This window comes from Globicephala melas, chromosome 6 (genome assembly GCF_963455315.2).
Source record: "Globicephala melas chromosome 6, mGloMel1.2, whole genome shotgun sequence".
NCBI classification, from domain to species: Eukaryota; Metazoa; Chordata; class Mammalia; order Artiodactyla; family Delphinidae; genus Globicephala; species Globicephala melas.
In genome coordinates, this window is record NC_083319.1 from 36852458 (window position 1) to 36866362 (window position 13905).

Consider the following 13905-nt stretch of genomic DNA (forward strand, 5'->3'; position numbering starts at 1 on the left):
TACACAGGATAGGAAGTGTGGCATTACTCCAATGAGGAGGGTGTGGCCAAACTTCACAGGAGAAAATAATAATTGAGCAAGTCAAATGATTCCTTCCCTCACCCCCTCTCCCCCAACAGGAACAAAAATCTCCAAGTCAGAACGGATGAGACTTGTGTAACGCTTTATACCAGAGGAGACAGGAGTACCCAACTTTGGATGGGGTAAGGAGATGGGAAAGAAGACTGTCTGAGCAGGAATATAAGTCAGGCCTTCAATGAAATACAATTTAATATTGTGTTCTTAATTTTTGTTTAGGATTGAAGAACATCTTCCACAGTTTATACAAATCCACAGTGGAAGCCTTTGTCCATTGTATTACTCAACGCCCTTTATGTAAGGAACCAGGCAATATATGCCTAAGAATTTAGTACAAGGGACAAATCTCACTTTTACATCAAACTTGGAATTTTTCTTCTTACCAAACAATGCAAACTCTATATTGTCATGGACTTTTTGAATTGGTAGGTCCTTTAGAAATCATCTAGCCCAGAATTTTCTAAAGTGTGCATTAGGTGTTATGAAGAAAAAAAGAGTTCTTTAAGCAAACAAGTTTCTTTCTTTCTTTGCATAATAATTTTATTGAGATATAAATCATGTTAAATTAATAAAACAAGGAGGCCATCAGACTGAGGCAGCTTCAATGCCTCAGTAGCCTACCTAAGCAAGCCAAAACCTAAGCCTATAGTGCCCCAAGGTTAAGAAATCAGAACCCTAAGGACAATCAATTGCAAACAGCCACCTGGACTTTCTCAAATAAGGCACCTGCTCAAGCTATAACCAATCGAATATTTCCTTGCTTTGTTTCCACCTCTTTCATAAAAGTCCTTCCCCTAGCTCCTGTTACTTCCCATTTGGCACTGCCCAATTCAAATCAATTTTTGCTCAAACTCTTAACATTTTAATATGCCTCAGTTTATCTTTTAACAATCATATACCACAAAATTCATCCTTTTGAAGTGCACAATTCAGTTGTTTTTAGTACATTTACAGAACTGTGCTCACCACTTTCCAATTCTGAACATTTTCATCACCCTAAAAGAAACCCCATACCCATCAGCAGTCAGTTCCCCATTTCTCTATTCTCCCAGCAACAAGTTTCTTTACTACAGGAATACTTGCGAATTATTATGAATCTAACGTGTTTGCGAATTTATAAGAGAGGGGTACAGTGTACAGTGTTTCCCAACCTTAAGAGCTAACATTTCAGTGCTTACTATATGCTATTCTAAATGCTATACATGTATTACCTCAATTCTCACAATAAAATCTATGAGAATTTCTGTATACAATAAATGTGGATACTAAAGCACAAAGAGACTAAAGTTAACTAATTTGTTCAAATATTCTTAACTATATTCTACCCTGCTATCTCCCACAGAATTGACTAGTTGTAGAAAAGAATGGACGACTAATTTTCTAATGAACCATAACTTTGAAAGTGCTTTAGTTCAATTTCTTTAACTTAATGAGAAAAATGGGACCCAGAAAGGTAAGCTGATTTAGCCACGAATACACAGCATTCTCTCTCTCTCCTTTGATTTGTCTAATTGACAGCTTGTTAGAATCCAATTATAATTAACTATCTAACCCCAGGTTCCTGACAATCCTCTCCTTTCTTCAAATACTCTTGACTTAAAAAAAACAAGAAAAACCTTTAACATTGTAAGCTACCTTATAACCTTGAGACTGATTTTGCTCTTTCTAGGTGTGTCTCCCTGTAAGCAATGCACTTCACCACCACTTTTGCATGTATAAATCCCAGCCATCTTTTAATATCTAGTGCAGTTGGGGCGTCACTCAATTTTCTTCCTGCCCTAGGTGGACATCATCCATCATCTCTCTCCCTCTGTGCACTCACAGCCCTTCATCTCCTCTGGACCCTTCTGCCTTGAATTCGAGTTGCTCATGTCTTGTTGCACCCCACCTCCTAGCCAGAGCTGCTGGAAAGCAGGAGATGGCAACAACTCCTAAAAGCCCAGCACATGAGAGACACTCAATAAGCACTGAACAGCTTGCTATCCACTAGTGGTCTAATTCCTCTAGAGCAAGAACTAAACTTTCCTCAAGCCAGTAAGCCCCCAAAGAGTCAGTTTACTGGATTTTAATCTGTCTCCTGCCAGAGCCCAGCGCTGTCTTGGACACACAGCATACCCACAGCGAAGGGCAGCAGAATCGGATTTAGTAGGCTTGGATCTATTCTCTTCTGAGACTTCAGAAGTCAAGCAGGCTGCAGGGCCCATCAATGCTCGCTGCCCGAGGTCGGCCTTTCTGAACCGCGGGTCAAGGAACAAGCAACAATAACTGGCCAGGGCGGGGGTAAGGCGGCGGCACCTCATAAATCCTATCCGACCCTCGCGACGATCCTGGGCAAAGGCATTCACTCTCTTCGTACAGTGACCCGAGCCGGGTGAGGGGATAAGGGCTGAGCTGGGGGCCCCTGCTCGATGGGTGACAGAATAAGGCCTCGAACCCGGGTCACCGCTCCCAGTTCAGCAGATCGGGGAGGGAGAGCGAGCGTGGAGAGGGGTCCTGCTCGTCCCGCCTCAGCTCCTCCTGCAGGCTTCTGGGACCTCCGGACCCCGGGTCACCGGACTTGGGCCGGGTCTGGGGGTCGCCGGCACCCCCGCCCCCTGCCCCGCGCCATCTTGGAGCGCTGAGGCGGCCGCTCCGAACCGCCCCGAACCGCTGCTCCAGCAGTTACTCACCCGCACTGCCCGGGTCCAGGCCCCCTGCCACCTCCGCGACCCCTGCCACGGCCAGGAGAAGCAGTAGCGCGCCACGCGGGGAATCCCGGACGGTCGCCATGTCCGGGCCGGGGGGTCCGGAGCCGCGGGATGCTCGGACCCAGCCTGCCCGCCGCCGCAGCTCGCGGAGGCCCCGCCCCGGCGGCCTGGGCCCTTGGTGATTGGCTGCGGCGTGCTGAAGCCCCGCCCCTCGGCCGCACAGACTTTCCAAAACCTGCTGGGGGCGGGAACCTGCCCGAGACCCGGGCTCTTTGTTAAGGCCCAGCTGTGTGTCGGCTTCTGCCGCGGAGTACCGCAGCCAGCGTTCTCTAAGAGGGGAGTCGGAGGATGTAAGAGCTGGAACCGCCCTTGGAACGCCTGGTCCTCCCGTGCCATCGTGTTCTCTGTTGATTTACTAACTGTGAATATGGCCTTGGAAAACAAAGGATCCCATGACCTGGAGCAGAATCGGTGTATCTGAAAGCCCCGTTGACCCCTATATTGAGATCTCACAGGAGGGAGAGAAGCCCTAATCCCGAGGTTTGCAGATGTGGTCACTGAGGCTCAGAGAAGAGACCATCTGCTCCAGGTCACACTGCAAGTTCGCCTGAGAACTGGGGCATAAGCCAAGGCTGAACCAAAAGGACTTGTCCCTTTCACGTACCTTCAATGGTCTTAAAATCCTTTCTGCCAGACGCTGCCTCACACCCAAAGAAGGCGTGCCACCCGGGACAACTCCCGAAATTGGAGGGAATCTGCCGCGGACACGGTCCCCTGACAAGGGCCCGAGGCCCGAATTCGCCACCAAAGCTCTTTGGCACGTGTAGCCTCAATGTGTCTTTGATGTTCTAGGTACCTATTCCTATCAGGAAAATGTGGGGAGAGAAATGCTTGTGTATCTAAATATGGAGAGCCTTGAATGTCAGGTTGGGTTTCGACTTTTAAAAGACAACTTGGAGGTGGGTCCCCACTCCATCCCTTACCCCCACAGCTCCTGTGGGGTATGTTTGAGAGGATTCACTTGCTATCAAATCGTTTTCCACCCTGGTCCCTCTCTCCCTCCTCCTCTCCCTCTCTTTTCCGTTTGTGAATTATGTTAATACCTTTTTCCATTCCCCTTCCTTTTAAAAAAAAACATAACCACAGTTACATTTTAAAATACCTAATGTTAAATATCCAGTAAGTTTACATTTTCGTTATTGTCTCATAATTTCCTTTTACAGTTTTTCAAGTTCCAACCAATGTCCATATACTGAAATTGGTTTGTATGTCTTTTAGGTATCTATTCCCTCTCTTTTAGGTTTACAAAAGGAAAACATGAATAAGTTACAATAATCTTTCTAAAACATTTGCTGTGGCAACAATTCTCTTGCTCCTCTGAGAGGCCGCCTCTTTACTTACAAGATAGAATGATGTACAGTTATTCGACGTGGTGTCAGAGGTTCTCAGCATTTAGACCCAGTCACCTTTACCACTTCATCCCACCTTACTCCCCACTCCTCCCCAGGAGAGAAGAGTCAAAAATCCTAGAGTTGCACTAATATGGTAGCCACTAGCCACATGTGGCTGTTGAGTACTTAAGATGTGGCAAGTCCAAGTTGACATGTGCTGGAACCAGATTTGGAAGACTTAGTATGAAAACAATAATGTAAAATGTTACTAACATTAATTTCACCTTTTTTTTTAACTTGTTTTTGTTTTACATAGGCTTTATTTTTTAGAGCAGATTTAGGTTCACAGAAAAACTAAGCAGAAGGTACAGAGATTTCCCATACACCCCCTTTCTCAGCATAACAACATATGCACAGACTCCTCCACTATCAACATCCCACACCACAGTGGTACGTTTGTTGCAACTGATCAACCTGCATTGACACATCATTATCACCCAAGGTCCATAATTTACCTTAGGGTTCATTCTTGGTGTTAACACATTCTGTGGGTTTGGACAAACGTATAACAACATGTATCCACCATTATTCTTTTTACTTTTTTAATGTGCCTTTTAGAAAACTTACAATTACATATGTGGTTCACTCTGGCGTTTACATAGTTCTGTTGTACAGTGCTGGTGTAATTATCTTTCATTCTAAACAAAGGTTAATGCTTAGAGGTCATCTTTAAAATGGAACTTTAAAAAAATGTTACTGGCCAATGATTTTGTCCTGAGCTCAAGAACATCTTTCAGTATTTTAGATAAATAAACCCCATCAAATCTTTTGATTCATCTTTGTGTAGTATAATTTCCCCATCATTTTACTTTTAATTTGTTTTATATTTAAAGTAAGTTTCCTGTAGAAATCATATAGTTGGTTGCTTTTTTTCTTTTTAATTTAATCTGACAATTTGTCTTTTAATTGGAATTTTTAGATCCTTTTGATTTAATACAACTATTGATATGGGTGAGTTAAATCTATCTTGCAATTTGTTTTCTATTTTCTCCATTTGTTCCTTTTTTCCACTTTTCCTACCTTCTTTTAGAATAATAAAGTGTTTGGAGTGTTGTTTTTATGATTTCATTTTATCTCCTCTATTGGCTTATCAGCTCTACTTCTTTGCTTTATTTTTCAGTAGGTGCGCTGGGGTTTATAGTATACAGTTTAACTTATTACACTCCACCTTCAAATAATAATCACTGGGCTTCCCTGGTGGCGCAGTGGTTGGGAGTCCGCCTGCCGATGCAGGAGACGCGGGTTCGTGCCCCGGTCTGGGAAGATCCCACATGCCACAGAGCGGCTAGGCCCGTGAGCCATGGCCGGTGAGCCTGCGCGTCCGGAGCCTGTGCTCCGCAACGGGAGAGGCCACAACGGTGAGAGGCTCACGTACCGGAAAAAAAAAAAAATAAATAAATAATAATAATAATAATACTTCATGTCAAATGTAAGAACGTGACACCAGTATACTTCCATTTTCCCCTCCCATCTTTTGTGCTAATGTTATCATACATTTTGCTTCCACACAGTTATTATTTTGCTTTAAGTAGTCAATTATTTAAATAAGAGATTATAAAATGAGAAACAATGTGTTTTAAATTTATTTATTTATTGGTTGTGTTGGGTCTTTGTTGCTGCGCGCGAGCTCTCTCTAGTTGTGGCGAGCGGGGGCTACTCTTCGTTGTGGTGCATGGGCTTCTCATTGCAGTGGCTTCTCTTGTTGCGGAGCACAGGCTCTAGGCACGCGGGTTTCAGTAGTTGCAGCACGTGGGCTCAGCAGTTGTGACTCTTGGGCTTAGTTGCTCCCACAGCATGTGGGATCTTCCCAGACCAGGGCTCAAACCCATGTCCCCTGCATTGGCAGGTGGATTCTTAACCACTGCACCACCAGGGAAGTCCCAACAATGTGTTTTATATTTACCCACATGTTAAGCATTTCTAATGCTCTTCATTCCTTTATGTAGCTCAAAATTTCTCTCTAGTATCTAGAGGAAGAGAAACATTTTTATTAAGAACATGGCAAGTTTTGCTGATTTTAATTAACTAGGACCCCATACATTGGTTTTGGGAATTTATGCATAGTAAATTCCTGAAGTTAATCTTTAATGGAAATAATTTTTCTGGGTTTATTTAGCCTAAACACATTTTCTTATCACAAATTGACCTATCTTGATAAGGGATACGTCCATTTTGAATTCTTTAAGACTTTATAAAGTCATATATATATATATATATATATATATATACACACACACACGTATATATGTATACACACACATATATATGTATACACACATGTATACACAGACGTATATATGTATACACATACATATATGTAAACACACACACACACATATATATATATGGTGCCAATTTTTTGAAATATTAATATATTTTAAGTATATTCCCAGTAATTTCTTTACTAAAACTAGACATGAGAGCAAGGCATTCATTTCCTCAGGGATGATTATTAGAGTAGAGAAGTAGACAAAGATAATTCCTAGCTTTTTGGTTTTAAAAACAAGACATCTGAAATTCCCAGAGACAGTGGTTTTAAGAGTAAAAGCTTTTGAGGTATCAGAACCTAGCCCAAAAGGCTGAGGGTGTAAAATATTTTTCTGAACAATGGACTTGTGAGAATACCGTGGTCAGTCAATACAATCCCTCCACCCCCATCATTCCCCAACAACTTGACTCCCTCTGATGGAGGAGGAGAGCCACTGGAGAAGGGAGGCTACTGTGGGCTGGGACACAGAACCCCAGAAAGGCTTGAGAGTGTGAGATAAGAGGGGATCTGAGCCTTGTTTCCCATGGAGCTCAGGGAAGTGACACACCTCATAAAGTTCCACTGCGCTGAGCATGATGGGAGTGTAGAGGAGAAATGGCTGCAGGTATGTACTGTTCCTCGCTCCCCACCTAAAGTGACACAGAAGAGGAGCTGAATGTATTCTATGCCCTTTGAGAGGGGCAAGGCAGGAGCTGAGAGCCTGAAGACGCCTCAAGATCAGAATGAGGAGGCTGTAGCTGGTATTTGCATGGTCTATACACTGGACACCAGGTGAGAATGCAGGTGTCAACAGGGATTGATGATGACAACTGAGGACCAGATGTCCTGCCTTCTTCCTCAGTCCCAGTTGGTGGGTTTGATTCTGTATTTTCCTCTCAAAACTCGGGAGGGGGTTGGGGAGAGGCCTTGACTAAGCCGAGATCCTACTGAATTGACTGAGATTAAGTTTTAGTCATTCAGCAGGAAGGGGACAAAGATTTGTGCAGCCCTTCTAGAAATTGTTGCTTGGAAGCAACTGCCCAGCCAGAGCAAACATTTTCTAAGTGCCATCGTGTTCTCTGTTGATTTACTAACTGTGAATATGGCCTTGGAAAACAAAGGATCCCATGACCTGGAGCAGAATCGGTGTATCTGAAAGCCCCGTTGACCCCTATATTGAGATCTCACAGGAGGGAGAGAAGCCCTAATCCCGAGGTTTGCAGATGTGGTCACTGAGGCTCAGAGAAGAGACCATCTGCTCCAGGTCACACTGCAAGTTCGCCTGAGAACTGGGGCATAAGCCAAGGCTGAACCAAAAGGACTTGTCCCTTTCACGTACCTTCAATGGTCTTAAAATCCTTTCTGCCAGACGCTGCCTCACACCCAAAGAAGGCGTGCCACCCGGGACAACTCCCGAAATTGGAGGGAATCTGCCGCGGACACGGTCCCCTGACAAGGGCCCGAGGCCCGAATTCGCCACCAAAGCTCTTTGGCACGTGTAGCCTCAATGTGTCTTTGATGTTCTAGGTACCTATTCCTATCAGGAAAATGTGGGGAGAGAAATGCTTGTGTATCTAAATATGGAGAGCCTTGAATGTCAGGTTGGGTTTCGACTTTTAAAAGACAACTTGGAGGTGGGTCCCCACTCCATCCCTTACCCCCACAGCTCCTGTGGGGTATGTTTGAGAGGATTCACTTGCTATCAAATCGTTTTCCACCCTGGTCCCTCTCTCCCTCCTCCTCTCCCTCTCTTTTCCGTTTGTGAATTATGTTAATACCTTTTTCCATTCCCCTTCCTTTTAAAAAAAAACATAACCACAGTTACATTTTAAAATACCTAATGTTAAATATCCAGTAAGTTTACATTTTCGTTATTGTCTCATAATTTCCTTTTACAGTTTTTCAAGTTCCAACCAATGTCCATATACTGAAATTGGTTTGTATGTCTTTTAGGTATCTATTCCCTCTCTTTTAGGTTTACAAAAGGAAAACATGAATAAGTTACAATAATCTTTCTAAAACATTTGCTGTGGCAACAATTCTCTTGCTCCTCTGAGAGGCCGCCTCTTTACTTACAAGATAGAATGATGTACAGTTATTCGACGTGGTGTCAGAGGTTCTCAGCATTTAGACCCAGTCACCTTTACCACTTCATCCCACCTTACTCCCCACTCCTCCCCAGGAGAGAAGAGTCAAAAATCCTAGAGTTGCACTAATATGGTAGCCACTAGCCACATGTGGCTGTTGAGTACTTAAGATGTGGCAAGTCCAAGTTGACATGTGCTGGAACCAGATTTGGAAGACTTAGTATGAAAACAATAATGTAAAATGTTACTAACATTAATTTCACCTTTTTTTTTAACTTGTTTTTGTTTTACATAGGCTTTATTTTTTAGAGCAGATTTAGGTTCACAGAAAAACTAAGCAGAAGGTACAGAGATTTCCCATACACCCCCTTTCTCAGCATAACAACATATGCACAGACTCCTCCACTATCAACATCCCACACCACAGTGGTACGTTTGTTGCAACTGATCAACCTGCATTGACACATCATTATCACCCAAGGTCCATAATTTACCTTAGGGTTCATTCTTGGTGTTAACACATTCTGTGGGTTTGGACAAACGTATAACAACATGTATCCACCATTATTCTTTTTACTTTTTTAATGTGCCTTTTAGAAAACTTACAATTACATATGTGGTTCACTCTGGCGTTTACATAGTTCTGTTGTACAGTGCTGGTGTAATTATCTTTCATTCTAAACAAAGGTTAATGCTTAGAGGTCATCTTTAAAATGGAACTTTAAAAAAATGTTACTGGCCAATGATTTTGTCCTGAGCTCAAGAACATCTTTCAGTATTTTAGATAAATAAACCCCATCAAATCTTTTGATTCATCTTTGTGTAGTATAATTTCCCCATCATTTTACTTTTAATTTGTTTTATATTTAAAGTAAGTTTCCTGTAGAAATCATATAGTTGGTTGCTTTTTTTCTTTTTAATTTAATCTGACAATTTGTCTTTTAATTGGAATTTTTAGATCCTTTTGATTTAATACAACTATTGATATGGGTGAGTTAAATCTATCTTGCAATTTGTTTTCTATTTTCTCCATTTGTTCCTTTTTTCCACTTTTCCTACCTTCTTTTAGAATAATAAAGTGTTTGGAGTGTTGTTTTTATGATTTCATTTTATCTCCTCTATTGGCTTATCAGCTCTACTTCTTTGCTTTATTTTTCAGTAGGTGCGCTGGGGTTTATAGTATACAGTTTAACTTATTACACTCCACCTTCAAATAATAATCACTGGGCTTCCCTGGTGGCGCAGTGGTTGGGAGTCCGCCTGCCGATGCAGGAGACGCGGGTTCGTGCCCCGGTCTGGGAAGATCCCACATGCCACAGAGCGGCTAGGCCCGTGAGCCATGGCCGGTGAGCCTGCGCGTCCGGAGCCTGTGCTCCGCAACGGGAGAGGCCACAACGGTGAGAGGCTCACGTACCGGAAAAAAAAAAAAAAAAATAAATAATAATAATAATAATACTTCATGTCAAATGTAAGAACGTGACACCAGTATACTTCCATTTTCCCCTCCCATCTTTTGTGCTAATGTTATCATACATTTTGCTTCCACACAGTTATTATTTTGCTTTAAGTAGTCAATTATTTAAATAAGAGATTATAAAATGAGAAACAATGTGTTTTAAATTTATTTATTTATTGGTTGTGTTGGGTCTTTGTTGCTGCGCGCGAGCTCTCTCTAGTTGTGGCGAGCGGGGGCTACTCTTCGTTGTGGTGCATGGGCTTCTCATTGCAGTGGCTTCTCTTGTTGCGGAGCACAGGCTCTAGGCACGCGGGTTTCAGTAGTTGCAGCACGTGGGCTCAGCAGTTGTGACTCTTGGGCTTAGTTGCTCCCACAGCATGTGGGATCTTCCCAGACCAGGGCTCAAACCCATGTCCCCTGCATTGGCAGGTGGATTCTTAACCACTGCACCACCAGGGAAGTCCCAACAATGTGTTTTATATTTACCCACATGTTAAGCATTTCTAATGCTCTTCATTCCTTTATGTAGCTCAAAATTTCTCTCTAGTATCTAGAGGAAGAGAAACATTTTTATTAAGAACATGGCAAGTTTTGCTGATTTTAATTAACTAGGACCCCATACATTGGTTTTGGGAATTTATGCATAGTAAATTCCTGAAGTTAATCTTTAATGGAAATAATTTTTCTGGGTTTATTTAGCCTAAACACATTTTCTTATCACAAATTGACCTATCTTGATAAGGGATACGTCCATTTTGAATTCTTTAAGACTTTATAAAGTCATATATATATATATATATATATATACACACACACACGTATATATGTATACACACACATATATATGTATACACACATATGTATACACAGACGTATATATGTATACACATACATATATGTAAACACACACACACACATATATATATATGGTGCCAATTTTTTGAAATATTAATATATTTTAAGTATATTCCCAGTAATTTCTTTACTAAAACTAGACATGAGAGCAAGGCATTCATTTCCTCAGGGATGATTATTAGAGTAGAGAAGTAGACAAAGATAATTCCTAGCTTTTTGGTTTTAAAAACAAGACATCTGAAATTCCCAGAGACAGTGGTTTTAAGAGTAAAAGCTTTTGAGGTATCAGAACCTAGCCCAAAAGGCTGAGGGTGTAAAATATTTTTCTGAACAATGGACTTGTGAGAATACCGTGGTCAGTCAATACAATCCCTCCACCCCCATCATTCCCCAACAACTTGACTCCCTCTGATGGAGGAGGAGAGCCACTGGAGAAGGGAGGCTACTGTGGGCTGGGACACAGAACCCCAGAAAGGCTTGAGAGTGTGAGATAAGAGGGGATCTGAGCCTTGTTTCCCATGGAGCTCAGGGAAGTGACACACCTCATAAAGTTCCACTGCGCTGAGCATGATGGGAGTGTAGAGGAGAAATGGCTGCAGGTATGTACTGTTCCTCGCTCCCCACCTAAAGTGACACAGAAGAGGAGCTGAATGTATTCTATGCCCTTTGAGAGGGGCAAGGCAGGAGCTGAGAGCCTGAAGACGCCTCAAGATCAGAATGAGGAGGCTGTAGCTGGTATTTGCATGGTCTATACACTGGACACCAGGTGAGAATGCAGGTGTCAACAGGGATTGATGATGACAACTGAGGACCAGATGTCCTGCCTTCTTCCTCAGTCCCAGTTGGTGGGTTTGATTCTGTATTTTCCTCTCAAAACTCGGGAGGGGGTTGGGGAGAGGCCTTGACTAAGCCGAGATCCTACTGAATTGACTGAGATTAAGTTTTAGTCATTCAGCAGGAAGGGGACAAAGATTTGTGCAGCCCTTCTAGAAATTGTTGCTTGGAAGCAACTGCCCAGCCAGAGCAAACATTTTCTAAGTGCCATCGTGTTCTCTGTTGATTTACTAACTGTGAATATGGCCTTGGAAAACAAAGGATCCCATGACCTGGAGCAGAATCGGTGTATCTGAAAGCCCCGTTGACCCCTATATTGAGATCTCACAGGAGGGAGAGAAGCCCTAATGCCAAGGCATCCAACACCAACACGTTATACAATTTAGCATTGTGACCTTAGTCTGTGATACTGGTACAATATCCTGCCAGCCTCCAGTGAGCCCTCTGAAGATATGAGCTTGTGAGTATGAAATTGTCCCCATTCTCTACTTTTCTTGCCTGCTTATTTCATTAATTTTCAAACTTAAAAAATATTATTTTTATTTTTTAGCAGTGGAATCCTTTTTCCAACAAAATCTTAGAGTCCTGCCATACAAAATAGAAAAAAGCTGTGTTTTAGTGCTACATTTATTTTCTAAGTTCAAATTTATAATAATTAATAATAATTAACTGGTTCCAAGATAATAAATGAGAATTCAAAGATAATAAATGAGACTTTGATGAACACAAAAACTTGAAATCTGGAATTATGTATGATAATTGCAGTCACAGTTTGGGCTTCCATTTCTGTATTTTGTTTTGGTTGCCTGCTGTAAGAGAAAATCCTGATTGATACAGATGAGTAGTTTGCAAAGGGTCATGGTTTTTGAACTAGCCCACCTTGCAATCTCAGACTACTCTTTGTTCAAATTAAGATGGTACCTTGAAAATGAAGTACTGAGAGATTTTAATTTCAATATTGACTAATGAACACTCATGTCCATACCAAAACCTGCACACGGATATTTATAACAGCTTTGTTCATAACTGCCAAAACTTGGAAGCAACCAAGATGTCCTTTAATAGGTAAGTGGTTAAATAAACTGTGGTACATCCATACAATGGAAGATTATTCAGCAATAAAAAGAAATGAGCTATTAAGCTACAAAAAGACATGGAGGAAACTTAAAAGCATGTTATTAAGTGAAAGAAGCCAATCTGAAAAGGCTACATACTAAATGATTCCAACTCTGTGACATTCTGGAAAAGGCAAAATTATGGAGACAGTAAAAAGATTAGGGGTTGCCAGGGGTTAGAGGGGGAGGGAGGGATGAAGAGGCAGAGCACAGAGGATTTTCAGAGCAGTTAAAGCATTCTGTACAAAACTATAATGCTGGGTACATGTCATTACATTTGTCCAAATCCACAGAATGTACACTGAGTGAACTCTAAACTATGAACTCTGGGTGATGATGTGTCAATGTAGATTCACTGATTGTAACAAAGATACCTTTCTGCTGCTGGATGTTGACAGTCGGAGAGGTTGTGTGTGTGTGGGGACTGGGTATATGGGAACTCTCTGTACTTCCTGATCAGTTTTGCTGTGAACCTAAAACTGCTCTAAAAAACAAACTGTATTGATTTTTTAAATGCCCGTTAGACATTAAAAATAAGAAAAAATATTGATTTACTAATAAGTTTGGATAACTGCTCAAATTCCTTATCATAAATGTAGTCAGAAGTAACACCCCAAATGTATGGTTAATCCCAATACTATTTATAATGTGACATTATTACTGTGTGACCAGTTACATGTTCCCTTGTTATTGTGCAATTGGCTATGACACCATGATGAGAACATGTACCAAGCAGATGATTCTGAGCCTTGCCCAACACTTAATTGGGAACAGTGCACATCTGTACTCCCTGGTACAATTATAAATGAGCAGTTGAGCATAGGCTTGGATTAGGGAAAAGATCAGTGCAGAATTACACTTTTTCTAATTGACACATTTAAAGAAGATAAAATAAATATGAAGAGATGGCAGGAAAAGATTTATTCTGAGGTCTATGCAAAGGAGTCAACTCAACAATACACATGCTATTGTGGTAGTGGCCTCTTGTGTGCCAAAACTCAAAACGTAAGTTTGCATGTGTCCATGGTCTTACTACATATTAAAAGTCATTTAGAATATATATACATATATATAAAAGAAACTCAAATCAAATA

At 41.7% G+C, this 13905-nt stretch overlaps 1 protein-coding gene across 3 annotated transcripts in view; it reads right to left on the reverse strand.

Moving 5' to 3' along the window:
* Window positions 1–2892, reverse strand: part of RECK (reversion inducing cysteine rich protein with kazal motifs) — a 71831-nt gene extending 68939 nt beyond the window's left edge. For all 3 annotated transcript variants that reach the window (XM_060300761.1, XM_030884234.2, XM_070045725.1), the window contains exon 1: window positions 2748–2892. In XM_060300761.1, the coding sequence (XP_060156744.1) occupies window positions 2748–2847 (100 nt within the window). In that variant the 5' untranslated portion in view covers window positions 2848–2892. The remainder of the gene's footprint in view (window positions 1–2747) is intronic.
* Between the last annotated feature and the right edge of the window lie 11013 nt (window positions 2893–13905).